At 38.3% G+C, this 14,498-nt stretch overlaps 1 protein-coding gene across 1 annotated transcript in view; it reads right to left on the bottom strand.

Moving 5' to 3' along the window:
• Positions 1-8,000: 8,000 nt before the first annotated feature.
• Positions 8,001-14,498, bottom strand: part of LOC102822356 (guanylate-binding protein 4-like) — a 33,902-nt gene continuing 27,404 nt past the window's right edge. Inside the window, exons 7-9 of the mRNA XM_006831061.1 lie at positions 9,344-9,446; positions 8,867-9,060; positions 8,001-8,216 (exon numbers count right to left, since the gene is read on the bottom strand). Coding sequence (XP_006831124.1) covers positions 8,001-8,216; positions 8,867-9,060; positions 9,344-9,446 — 513 coding nt within the window. The remainder of the gene's footprint in view (positions 8,217-8,866; positions 9,061-9,343; positions 9,447-14,498) is intronic.

The following is a 14,498-nucleotide window of genomic DNA, read 5'->3' as shown; positions in this document are numbered from 1 at the left end:
CATGCTTGGTAAGGTGGAGGGTCGGAGATAAAGAAGAGGACACCCAACGAGTTGGATTAGCACAGTGGCAGAATCAATGTGCTCAAATGTAGCAACAATAGTGAGGTTGGCCCAGGACCAGAAATTGCTTCATTCTGTTATGCATAGGGTTGTTATGAGTTAGTACTGATTCAATAGCACCTAACAACAATAACAAACAACTTCTATCCCATTTATCCCATGTATACCTCCCAGCGCCTATGCCTATCATCTCTGTTCCACTATCCTCCTCTCTCGTCTTGTGCATTACCCTCCCAGTCCTGTTTATTTCCCTGTTCCCCAAGTTATCATACATCTATCCCATAATCTGTGAGTTACCCTCCCCTCCATCCCACCCTTGGTAACCCTCAAAGAATTACTATTTTAATATGAATTTTTTAAAAAAGTTTTTGCAATAATGGTCTTACATAATATTTGTCATTTTGTGCCTGACTGATTTCCTTCAGCATTATGTCCTCAAGGCTCATCCATGTTATGCTGTGTTTTGCAACTTCATCATTATTCTTCAAGGCAGCTGTTGTGTATAGTGCTGCAATGAACATTTTTGTGAATATATCTACTCGTGTTTTAACTCATATTTCTTGTGGATATATGCCAATTAGAAGAACTGCTGGATCATAAGGTATTTCTATTTACAACTTTCTGAGGAAGTGACTTACCATTTTCCAGAGTGGTTGAACCAATTTGCAGTCTCACCAGCAATGTAGGAAGTTTCCAGTCTCTCCATACCTTTACCAACATTTGTTGTCCTTTGCTTGTTTGAATGTTGCTGTTACAACTGGTGTGAGATCATATCATATTGTTGCTTTGATTTGAATCTCTCGACTCCACGGCACATAACCACCACCACCACCACCAATGGCTAATGATTGTGAACAATTCTTCATATGTCTGTTTGCTGCCTGAATGTTTTCTTTGGTGAAATGTCTGCTCATGTCCTGTGCCCATTTTTTAATTTGGGTTATTTTAATTTTTCTTGCAGATTTGTTATAGTTTACTATACATTTTAGAGATTAGTCCCTTGTCTGCTATGTCATTTAAAAATTTTTTTTTTACCTGTTTGTGGGCTCCCTTTTTACTCTTTGGTGAAATCTTTTGATGCACATAAATTTCTAATTTTAATATGTCCCTGTTATCTTAAAATTCCAGGCACTCTTATATCATGTGTTTGCCTTACTCTGACATTCTAGTTATTAATCTGAGGTAAGGGGGCCTTACCCCACAGTCCTTCTCTCTCCATGGTCTTTTTACCAAGGACAATGGTTTCTTCAACTTCTAAAAGCCCCCACCACTGCAACAATCCATCACAAGTTTATAAAACATCATAAATAATGTACTACTCCACAGCATCCCAGTTTGAAGTTCCCAGCATTTGGTCAACAAAGTCCATGAATAAAAATAATTCAGACTGACCATTCATTACATACAGATGTTTATTGTCTTTTTAAAGGCGCAAGTCACAAACCATCATTTATTCATGTTCACACAGACACATGCACACAAGCCTTGTTCTTAAAGGTGCAGAACACTTACTCACTTTTCCAAAACTAGAAACCAAACTCTAGCTCTGCCTTCCTGATATTGTATGTGGTCCTGATTCTATGCAACCGTACATGCCAGAATGGTGTTCAAAGATACCTCTTATCTCCTCTGACCAATAAAATCTTAGTTTACATGCAGAAACAGAAAATTAGTTGCAAGAACAGTTGAATCACTTCATGAAATTTGTGTAGTATAAAGGAAAACAAAGGTGAATTTCCTTTACGAAAGAGTTAAACTGCTCAGTTGCTAACTAAAATGTTAAAAGTTCAAGTCTACCAAGAAATGCCATAGAAGAAAGATATGGCAATGTATTTCTGAAAAAATGGCAATTGGCAATCTTATGCAGCAGTTTTGCTCTGACATACATGAAGTCCCAAGATTTGGAGTGGACTTTAAAACAACTGGTTTGCTTTCTATACGTTGGAAAGAACCCATTTCCTCATCTCCTTTTTAGGCCAAAGTACTTTATCTAAACTTTAAATGTAAAAACTAAGCAAACAGGCACCTAAAAATACAACAAAGTTGTATCCTGGACCATGTGCTAAATAGAACCACTGTCCACTTTACAATCTAGAACTGTTTCCAAGGATTTAACACTACCCCTTTTGAAAGTGCAACACCCATTGTGATAGAGCTTCAGGTTCGCAGACATACACCCTGTTATCTGAATGAGGGTTCTACACTGTGTAACACAAAGCCAATTCAGCAATGCTAAGTGAAGAGATAGGAAATAATGTAAATACTTGAATTAATTTAAACAGCTGAATTTAATTTAAAAAATAATAATAATTTAAACTTCTGTATGAGCAGGAAACAGAGTTTTCAGCACTCCTTAAATGTCAGCTTCAAAAGCTTCTGCCCAAAATGCATAGTGAATATTCAAGGAGGTCTCAAAAACTTCATGGAAAATACCATTTTTTTTAAATCTCCTTTGTCCACATATATTTTTTTAAGCCTCTGTACCGCTAGGTCAGCAGTTCGAAACTACCAGCTGTTCCGGGGGAGAAAGATGAGGCGTTTTGCTCCCGTAAAGATTAACAGCCTCGGAAACCCGGTGCAGGGTCGTTATGAGTCGGATCCGACTCCATGGCACATAACAACAACAACAACAAAAATATTTTATAAAAGTCAACAGTCATGTTTACGCATTCCATTCCTGAGGACAGAGGTATTTTGATATTACAATTGTGTATATCTTAAATTTACTTGATGTGACATTTCTATCCATCTTAATTCCTACCTAGTGACTGGGTTTTGTTTTTGTTGATATGTGCCGCGGAGTCGTTTCCGACTCATAGTGACCCTGTACAAGGTTTCCAAGACTGTAGATCTTTACAGGAGCAGAAAGCCTCATCTTTCTCCCGTGGGACAGCTGGTAGTTTCGAACTGTTGACACTAAGGTTAGCAGCACGATTTTAACCACTATGCTACCAGACGATGCAAATAAGATGTATAGCATTCTAAGGCAGGGATTGGTTAGTTTTGTAATCCAGCTGGGTTTTAAAAGGAGTCTTCTCAGATATTTTCATGTTTCATTATAACACTTGAGTTTGTCTTTTCAAACTGTACTTTGAAATTTTCTGTTCACCTCTTTTACCTCCTTATTTCTTCCCTTGACTGTAGCATCTCTATGCTGAAGAGTGAGTGTCAAAGTCTCTTTGACATCCATTTTGGTCCTTTCTTTCTTCTTTGTCTTTTTAATGACCTTTCGATTTTTCCTGTATGATATTCTTGATGTCATCCCACAAATCTTTTGTTCTTTGCCTATAGTGTATAATGCATATCTACTCTACTCAGGTGGGAAAAGTCAAGGTCATATTTTGGTTCTCAAGGACTTTTTAAATTTTCTTCAGTTACAGCCTAAACTTGTATTTGTGCAATTGGTAGTCTATTCCAAAGGCAACCCTTGGCATTGTTTTGGCTGATAATATTGATACTGTCCACCGTCTTTTCCCAAAGATGAAGTCAATTTGATTCCAGTATATTCCTTCTGATGGCATTCATGTGTATAATCATCACAAACTTTTTGTTGTTTACAAAAGACATTTACAATAAAAAATCATTTGTATTGCAACATTCAGTCATGCAATCTTCAGCATCATTTCTGTCATCAAGGCCATATTTTCCACCTACTGGTCCTTCCTTTTTATTTCCAATCATTGCATTCCAATCACCAGTGATTATCAATACAATTTGATTGCATGTTTGATCAATTTCAGCTTTAAGAAGTTGATCATCATTGGCTTTAGTGGTTGGTCCATAGATTTGTTGGTACATAGACCAGTATTGACTTGTCATCCTTGTAGGCATTTGGATATTATCCTATCACAAACAGTGTAGTACTTCAAGATACAACTTCAAATGTGTTATTTGATGATGAATGTCATTCCTCTTCATTTTACCATTCCTAATATAATAAACTATCTGACTGTCAGATTCAAAATGGTTGTTACCAATCCATTTCAGCTCACTAATGCTAAATATTGATCATTTTCTGTTCCATTTCTTTTTTTAACAATTTCCAATTTTACTAGATTCATACTTCGAATATTCCATGTTCTTATTAATGCAGCTGTTTCTCCTCATTTTGAGTTGTGCCTCATCAGCAAATGAAGGTTTTGAAAGCTTTACTCCATTTGCATCTTCATGGTCAACTCTATTTTGAGAGGGCTGTTCTTGCCCAATAATATTTTCGGTGTCTTCCAACCTTAGGGACTTATCGTCTGGCACTATATTTGACAATGTTCTGCTGCTATTCATATTGCTTTCATCTCCTGGTACCGTATTTGACAATGACTTGTGTCTAGTTACAAAGTTGTAAGTGGATAAACATTCAGAGGTAGTCTGCCTCTGCTTCTTCCTAGTCTGTAATAGATTGGAAGCTCCCTGAAACTTGCCAGCTATGGGTAGCTCTGTTGGTATTTTAAATCCTGGTTGAATGGCTTCCAGCATCACAACAACATGCAACTCACCACAGTATGGCAAACAGACAGATGAGTCATCCTGGGCCTCAGTGGTGACTGAATGCCTAACAATAGGCTACTTAGTCACCATTCAACTTGAGCTTTTCATAATGAACTTGGGGTTGTCTGACCCTCAGAGTCACAGATCTGCATATGCACAACATCACTATACCATTAAATGAATGTATAAATGAGATCATATTCAGGAAGGACATGTAGGCATATGTAAGCTGTATGAAGATGCAGCCCAAATGCCCATGGTCTCCACTCATGTCACATTATCTTCCATTTGTCTGCATCTATGGCCTAATGGCATAGGGCTGTGAGCCGCAAGGTCAGCAGTTCGAAACTACCAGCTGTTCCACGGGAGAAAGATGAGTCTTTCTGCTCCCGTAAAGATTTACAGCCTCGGAAACCCTGTACAGGGTCGCTATGAGTCGGAACCGACTCCACGGCACATAACAACAACAACAACTTGGCCTAATGAGGAGTTCCCTATGTTCAGTTGACTGAAGAGGAGAAAATTGATGCTTAGTTTGCAGATGTTTCTGCATGGTAAAAGAGGACAGCAGTAACACTACAGCTGTAGTAACAAGGAGATGTGGTGATGAGGTATGTGGATAGATTGCTTTGAATGACCAAAAAATTGAGTATTTGTGCTTCATTTGAATGCTCACCAAAGATTTTCCTTGGCAGAGGAATATTTTAACAATCAAGTGAATAAGATGATGTGTTCTGGAAAAACCAATCATATTCTTTCCCAGCCACCCCTGTCATTGCTCAATGAACTCATGTACAGAGTGACCGTGATGGAAGGGATGTAGGTTGTACATGATCTCAGTAGTATTGAATTCTACTCACCAATTCTGACTTGGCTACAGTCAATACTGAGTGCCTAATCATCCACAAGCAGTGGCCAACACTGAGTCTGTGATATGATGATATTCTTGGTGAAATCAGTCAGCAACCTGGTATCAGATTGATTACATTAGGCCATTTCCATCATAGAAAGGACAGTTTTGTTCTTGCTTGAATAGACACTTACTTGGGACATCGGACATGGATTTGTCTTCTCTGCTCAAAAAGCTTCTGTCAAAATGATCACTCATGAACTTGCAGAATGCCTCATCCACCATCAAGTCATCCCACAAGGTATTCCCTCCTATCAGGGGAACTCACTTCACAATAAATGAAGTTTGACATTGGACCCATGCTCATGAAATTCACTGGCCTTACCATGTTCTATATCATCCTGAAGTATCTGCCTTCATAAACTGAGGACTGCTCTTCTAAATATACAATTAAGATACCATCTAAGTGAAAATGCCTTGCAGTGTTAGGGCAATGTTCTCCAGAAGACTATATATGCTCTAAACTAGTGTCTAATGTATGGTGCTGTTTCTCCATTAGCCAAGATTCATGGGTCAAAGTGGTAGAAATAGGAATGGTACCACTCAGTATCACTCATACTGATCCAATTGCAAAATTTTTGCTTTCTGTACCTGGACCCGATCCTCTTTTGGGTTGGAGATTTTGTTCCAAAAATAGGAATATTCTCACCTGGAGACAGAACACTAAGTGAGAACACTTAACTAGAAGTGAAGAATACTCTCTGAACACTTTGGGTTTCTCATACTTCTGGATATACAGACAAAAAAGGTAGTTCTAAATACTAGTAACAGCCATGTGAGCATTGTAAAATGAGGACTTAAATTGTTATGAGTATTTATTCCTTGCATGCGTGCATCAAATATGTTTTGTTTTGTTCACTTATAAAATATAAAATGTAAATGGGTTTATTGTGTTTTGGCTGTATCTATGTTAGTTGTATTGTGTTAGGCACAAGTATGTCTTTATAATTTTGTTTATTTAGATGTCATGTATGGTCAAAAGAGATGTATATAGGTGCCAAGTTGACAAGAGTGGGCAGATTGTTAAGGGTGCTTTTCAGTTTGGCTGGGAAAGGATTTTTAGTGATATAGCAGTTCCGATGTAGTCATTTCCAATGAAGATATATCTATTATAATGTATCCACCTACCTCTATAATAAGTTCTACTATGACCGGCCAATCAATTGAAAGGAAGTTTCCTCAGACAGGTGACCTGCTTCTAGTGTCCTGGAAATTGTCAGCAATCTGCAATATTACCTGCCTGACATGCCCATCTTGGTTTATCAACACTGAAGCTTAGTGAATCAGAAATCCCCATCTTAACATCTGACCTAAGTACTTAGGACTTGCCAAACACTAAAACTGTGTGAGCTATTCCTTTATGTAAGTTTCTATCTATATATTCATATATGTTTCACTAGTTTTGCTTCTCTAGGGAATCCAGGCTAAGACAGGTAAATTCTAATACATGCATTTCTTCATTATTTTCTAAACTCTGTGGAGGCAAAGATACATACTTTCTGCATTTTTATATTTTTCATGGTACTATAAATTTTCATTATTTTATCAAATTAGAACAAATAAAACTTCACCTTTTCATTTTAGTGTCTATTGTTGCTAAGTGCCGTCGAGTCAGTTCCGACCCATAGTGACCCTGTACAGGGTTTCCAAGGCTGTGAATCTTTATGGGAGCAGAAAGCCTCATCTTTCTCCTGCGGAGCAGCTGGTGGTTTCGAACTGCTAACCTTGCGGTTCACAGCCCGATTCATATTCACTACGTTACCAGAGCTCCTTATAGAGTCTTCATTTGTAAATATGCCCCATGATTTACATTACCAGTGCCCTACAGAGGGATTTTAAATTTGCTTCAATCTTTTGGCACTACAACAATGCTTCCAAAGATATTTTTGAATAAATATTACTTTCTACTGTGTAAATAAATTTATAATATAAATTCCCAAATGTAGACTTGCTGAATCCAATATAGACTTATAAGTTTAACATTGTGATATGTAATGGAATACCATCTGCATTCTCACAAACAAATATGAGTGTGTCTATTTCCCTAAATACTAGTCAACTCAAATTTACTGACAGGTCTTATTTTTTGCCAATCTTAGAAGTGAAAAACATGCCTAATAGTTTTTTACATCATTATTTTGAGAATATTAAGCATTTTTTGTCGCTGTCATTGCCCTTTTTAAAAGTGGGGTTGTTCTGTTTTTCAATGATAATAAGAGCTCATAATAACCTGAAGAAATTATCTCTTTGTCTATGACTAAACTGGCAAAAAATTTGCCTCATCTTTTCACTAGTGAATTTTTTTGCTTGTATCTTTTCTGTGAAATTTTCATTATCCTCTATTTTACTGCTTTCTATTTTTTAATTAATTAAATTTTTAAAAATCTTAGTTTGAGGAACACAAATTTGGTTATCACTTTGGTAATATTTATTTTAAATGTTTTCTTTAATGAAACAAAGATGATATATAATTTTAAATGATTAACTATATTATACTCTTAAGACAAAAGAAGCCTCTTATAATTTCTGTAGCAAGAATTCCAATCTATTTTGGCTTTGAACTGACAGCTTTCACCACTGCATTGATAAGTCTAACAGGAGTACCTAGTATTGCCATTACTGAATTACCAATTTCATCTAAGATAATCGAAATTCCTGAACGATTCTTAGTTGCTTCAATATTTTTTCGTAGTTTAACTATCACATGATTTAACTTCTCAGACTTCTTTTTAAATCCTTCCGTAAGCAGTTGTTCTTGGACCTAGAATGGAGAAAAAGTAACTTTGAAAAACAACTATCAAGAGTCACGGTTTTGTCCTTTGGATAAAAAAAGGAATGTTTAATGGAAATTAATTCTCAGTTTCCACTGAGGAGGTAAGGACACAAACATCTAAAACATAAAGAGAACTGCTAGCCCTGTGTAGTAAACTGCTTGCTGAGACCCAGATCAGGATAATGAATGCATATTACTATAAGTTGCATAGGTTGACTCAGACAGATTTGGAAACAAACATACCAAGTATCAGAGCACCCTGTATTTCATGTGAGGCCAAATCTAATACTTCCAAGATGTGATGGATCTACTTGAGGTCTCTTTGGTGTTGTGCCACAAATCATAAAGACTACAGGACTAAGGTTATATTCAAGTAGGGCACATGAAATTATTGTTCAATTACAACACATAGCAGTGCATGCTCTTTGTCTTCTCCAAAGCCTAACATTGAAGAAGGTGCTGGAGTCTTAGGGACATAAAGGGTTCAGTAACATCTTGATGGATTTCAGGTTTTAGCAAACTAAATGCTTATGTGCGTCCATCTGAGACCATGGTTTTGCTTCATATTTTGACTCTTCTCTTCTTTAGGTACCACAACATTGTTTGTCAGGCACAGCCTAGACCCAAGATAGACTTACCTTCAGTTTATGTGCCAGCACCCTTTCCTGCTCTCTCAGGAGTGCTTCTCTGTCCTTTTCCATCTTCTCTTTCAATTGTTCTATGTTTTCCTTGAAGATCCTCTCTTGAGCCTCCATCTTTTGCTGCTGCTCTTTCTGTTTCTCTTCCAGCAGCTCCTTCTCCTTCTCTATTGCCTCCATCTTGGCCCGTTCCACTGTCCCACAAAGGATGTAAGGAGAGAAAAGAACAGGTAAGGCCTGAGATCTACCCTCCTGACCTACAGCATCAAACTGACTTTGAAAAAGAAGAGTATAAGTCTCTGTTTTATTTTGGTAAACACACCACCAAAGGCATTTCAGAGGTTAATAGAAAAGGCTTTTTCTGTCTATCTTGGTATACATAACCACCACTCCCCTTAGTTACTTTCAGACTCAGTAGAATCAGAACACATGTCAGGAAGTGTCCACTCCATTGTGGGCTGAGTTCAGCCACTGTACCTGCCATGGCCTTCTCCCTATCTGTGAGGGCTTTGTCTGATTGCAGGATGGATTCCTCAGTTGGCGCTTGTGACTGCAAGAAGCTCTGGAGGACCTCATTCGCCTGATGAAACAACAAGAAGTTAAGCCACTTCAGGCAGTAGAGATCTAGTCTCTTGTGAAAGAATTGTGTCATAAACCTTCAAACATGACTGAATTGTCTGAAACATTTTTAACATAACCCAGAACTTCCTTTGTTTCTGTGAACACAGTGTAAATTCCAAGTTCATTTAAGGCCATGAAAAACCCTCCATCACAACCTCTTTTCCATTTCTCTAGTCTTTATTCCCAGTGATACTGTCCAGTTTCCTCCCAGGATATACACAGTCAAATATGTGTACAGTTCTAAAAACACATAACATATGTTATTTTCATAGACTTGAAAATTCTTTTTTTTTTTTTTTCTGGTCAGATGTTGTTCCGTCCTTTCTTAACACAGATGACATCTGGCAATAATTTACCTTGTATTGCACATCTACTCTTGCTAGGAGCTTTCTTAGGGTTCATTTCCAGTTGTGAATAGATGCCACATACTCTGAATTACCATAACAACTCTACCACATGCTTACCCTGAGAAACGTATTCTTGTCTCTATTTACCATATTCTTGACTGTATAATGTGGATAATAGTAGTGATACTATGATTATACTGTTGTTGTTATGTTGTTAGGTGCTGTTCAGTTGATTTTGACTGATGATGACCCCATATGACAAAATACAACTACCCAATACGGTTTTCTAGGTTGCAATCTTTATGGAAGCAATTCACCAGGTTTTTATACAGCATATGTATTACATTATGGTATGCACAATATATATATAATATAATAGTAAATTGGGTTGTTTGGTGGCCGTCAAGTTGATTCTGACTCATAGCCACCCTGCATAGGGTTTCCAAGGAGAAGCTGATGGGTTTGAACTATTGATTTTGTGGGTTGCATTCCAGTGATGATCCTATACATGTATATATGTATGCATACATATGTATATGTACACATATATGCTAAACATATGGAGTCCGGGTGCGGCTCTATAGGATTAAACACTGGTCTGCTAATTGTAAGCTTGGTAGTTCAAATCCACCAGGCACTTCTCCAAAACCTCCATACAGGGTCAATATGAGTCAGAAGTGATTATATTGCTTTTAATAACAACCAAAACAATAATACATATATACATATATGATGTATATATGTGTGGCACTCTAGGAGACACACTGAACTTCTAACCACAATGTTAGCTGTTCAAAGTCACTAGCTACTCCTTGGAAACCCTACACAGGGTCACTATAATTTTGAACTGACCAGACAACACTTAGCAACAATAACAACAATGTACACATATATAATGAGAATAACATACATATTGTTCTCAGTACGTCTCTCTCTTTCTCTTTCTCTCTCTCTCTCTCTCTGGAATCGGTTCTGACTCATAGTGACCCTGCAAAGGGTTTCCAAGCCTGTAAATCTTTACAGTAGCAGAATGCCTCATCTTTCTCCCACAGAACAGCTGGTAGTTTCGAACTACCGACCTTGAGGTTAGCAGCCCGATTCGTAACCACAACACCAGAACCCAATATATATATACATACACATATATACATACTTGCTATGGGTCAGAATCAACTCAATGGCACATGGCACTTGACAACAATAATAAAAATATATACATGTTTATGTATATATGTATATGAATATACACATATATCCACCACTCAAATATCAGTTTGTTGTATGAACTGTACCAACACAGTTTACTAGCTTGTGCATTGCTGTGAAGCTGGAAGCTATGCCTTTGTTATTTTAAATACAAGCAGGGACACTCATGGTGGACAGGCTTCACTAGAACTTCCAAACTAAGGCAGAGTATGAGGAAGGAGAGGCAGAATATTTTGAATGCATAGCCACTGCAAAGCTCATGAATAGCAGTGAAACATTGTTGCAGACTGTGTAGGCCTGGTCAGAAGCTCGAGGCCCTATAGGCCCGAGTGTTACAGGTTGCAGGCTCTGAGGAACAGATCTAGCCACCTGGCAGTTAATAGCAAATTGTTTTTCATCTTAGTGTTCAGTTATATTTATTAATTTCATACATGAAGCCCTTGATATCCACAGATAAATGTGATATTTTCCTAAAAGCCCAGACTGTAAAGGTTTCAAGGGTAAAGCCTTTCTCCAAAGGATTAACTAAAAATGGCTTAGCTACTTCCCAGGTCTTTGTTCTACAGACAAAAAAACCATCCTCCCTAATCCTTTTCCAGGTGCCGCCCATTCACCTGGGCGTCTCATGTCCTCCTGAAAACCTGGCTCAGGAAGCCAAAACAGCGGGACTCTGCCCAAGCCTTTTGTCCTTCCCTTTCACCTTGCCCCAACTGAGCTCAGGGGCTATAGATATGTTAATTGAGCCTGAGAAACCAAGTCGCGGGCCTGGGATTCGAACCAGTGACATACGCTGTAAAGTTACCTGAATGTCTGGAAAATTACTGATGTTAGCTCTACCTTGTTTTAGTCCCTCCCAGCTTGATGTGAAGCTCCTCCCCTAAATAAAATGGAGACGCAGGCCGGCCCAGGTATGCATTACGGGTTGGAGGGCATGCAGTAAAGATTGCAGGGCAGTGAGTTGCTGCCTGCAGAGGCCACGATGCCTGTAGTCCCAAGTCTGCCCACCACTGATGCATCCACCCTGGTTTCGGGGTGCCTCCTTGTCCTCCTCCTTCTGTCTGTCTGTGTATTCTTTTGCTATCCCTGTCGCAGTCGGATATCCCCTCCTCGTGAACCAAACACTCGTGAACAACACAACTATGTCGAGGACAGTCCCCGACAAAACATTGTAAGACAAAATGCTGGAAAATGAAAACATTGTATGTACAAAGCACAAAGAGCATTATCAGATATAGTACCAAAAGGTGAAAACATTATGAAGAACACAAAAATATTGTCATGTATCATGCCAGAAGATTAGTCCTTCAGTTTTAAAAATATGTCTGGGAAATGCTGTACCCTCAAAATAGACTTGACCATGATGACATGAATGGAGTAAAACTTTTGGTACTTTCATTTGCTGATGGACACAATCCAAAATGAGGAGAAACCTCTTCAAACATCCATTAATAATTGGATCATGTAATGTATGAATTATGAATCTAGGAGAGTTATCAAAAGTTAAATGGAGGCATAAAGATCTCTATCCATATGTCTGCAAGGAAGACCAGTTAATATAATTATCATTCAAAGTTACAAACCAATGCACTAAAGCCCGTGATAAAGAAATTGAAGAATTCCACGAACTTCGTCCATCTAAAATTGATTAAACATGCGATCAAGATGAGTGAAGTGTGAAGTGTCCAGCTGATATAATGAGGAGAGATACACAGGAACACCCATACTTTCAGATAGTACCCACTGGACATGGCTTCAATAGTAGATGATCAGAACTTGACTAGAGGAAGAATGAAGAGGAACAAAAGAGCAGTCTGTTACAATTTGATGAACTTGTCCTATGCTTGTGGATGCAGTAGTCAAAGGAGAGAACAAATATTTACAGCAAGGATCATTCCCACACCCTTAGCTCACAAGGTCGACAAAGTATGGGCAACTTAGACATTGGCTACTCAAAATTGGGGGCTGGGACTACAAAGGCAAGAACTTACTGGCTTACAAGTTTTCAATAGGGAACTTAATACCAGAGGGTACAGGGAACAGTAGAATTTCACTGAGTGGTTTCCAACCTGTCTGGATGGGGCTGGTGAAGGGAGATGGAGATAAGATTCTCATGGTTCAATAGTGAGTGATTGCTATCAGGATGGACTGTGAGTGTTGGAAAGGTAAAGGTAGATGTTTTGTAGCAAAAGGAGAAGACTAGTTGATTTTGCAGCCCAGGATCAGAGGTCTCTGGAACCATCAAGAGGGAAAAGTGAACTGCAGAACCCTATCCAGAGAAGCAGTAATGTCAGAGATGGAGGCAAGGACAATGATGTGGAAAAATAGATTGGTAGGGGACTCAAGACTCAGGGACGGAGAAAGGTTGTGTGCTGATGGCTGATGGGGCATGCTTGTAGGATGTACTCTTTGGTTGTTTGAATATGCATGGAGTCAATTTTAATCATTGCAATGAAATGAAATAAAATAGGATGAATGTAAAGCTAATGTTCTCCTATGTAAACACCTATCACTTAATTCACAATAACCCCCCCCAAAAAAAGATGGAAAGAATACACAAGAGTCACTGTACTAAAAGGAAATGGTTAAAGTTCAACCATTTCAAGAGGTAGCCTATGATCAAGAGCCAATGATACTAAAGGAAGAAGTCCAAGGTGCATCGAAGGAATTGGCAAAGAACAAGGCACGAGGAATTGATGGAATCAGAATTGAAATATTTCAAGAAAGTGAGGCAGCACTGGAGGCACTCAATCATCTCTGCCAAGAAATTTGGAAGACAACTAGCTGGCCAACTGATTGCAAGAGATCCATATTTGTGCCCATTCCAAAGAGAGGTGACCTAAAGGAATGCAGAAATCATCAGACAATCTCTTTGATATCCCATGCAAGTAAAGTTTTACTAAAGGTAATACAGAAATGGCTGCAAACATATATTGATGGATTACTTCCAGAGAATCAAGCAGGATTCAGAAGAGGCCATGGAACAACGGATATCACTGCTGATGTTCGATGGATCTCGGCTGAAAGGACAGAATACCAGGATGGTGGCTACCTGTGCTTTATCAGCTTTGCAGAAGCTTTTGATTATGTGGATCATGACAAGCTGTGGACAACATTGTGACATATGAGCATTCCTCAATCCTTAATTGTGCTCATGAGGAAACTGTACTTGGATCAAGAGGAAGCTGTTCGAACATGGGAACACTGAATGTTTTAAAACTAAGAAAGGTATGCAACAGGGTTGTATTCTTTCACCATATTTATTCATACTGTGTGCTGAGCAAATAATCCAAAAAGGTGGGATATATGAAGAAAAACTTGGCATCAGGATTAGAGGAAGACACATTAACAACCAGTGATATGCAGATGATATAACCTTGCTTGCTGACAGTGCATTTAAAACATTTACTGATGACGATCAAAGAACACAGCCTTCGGTATGGATTGCATCTCAATGTAAA

This window comes from Chrysochloris asiatica, unplaced genomic scaffold, assembly GCF_000296735.1.
Source record: "Chrysochloris asiatica unplaced genomic scaffold, ChrAsi1.0 scaffold00002, whole genome shotgun sequence".
NCBI lineage: Eukaryota > Metazoa > Chordata > Mammalia > Afrosoricida > Chrysochloridae > Chrysochloris > Chrysochloris asiatica.
Note: the sequence above shows the minus strand (reverse complement) of the source record. Positions and strands in the feature narration are given on the sequence as shown.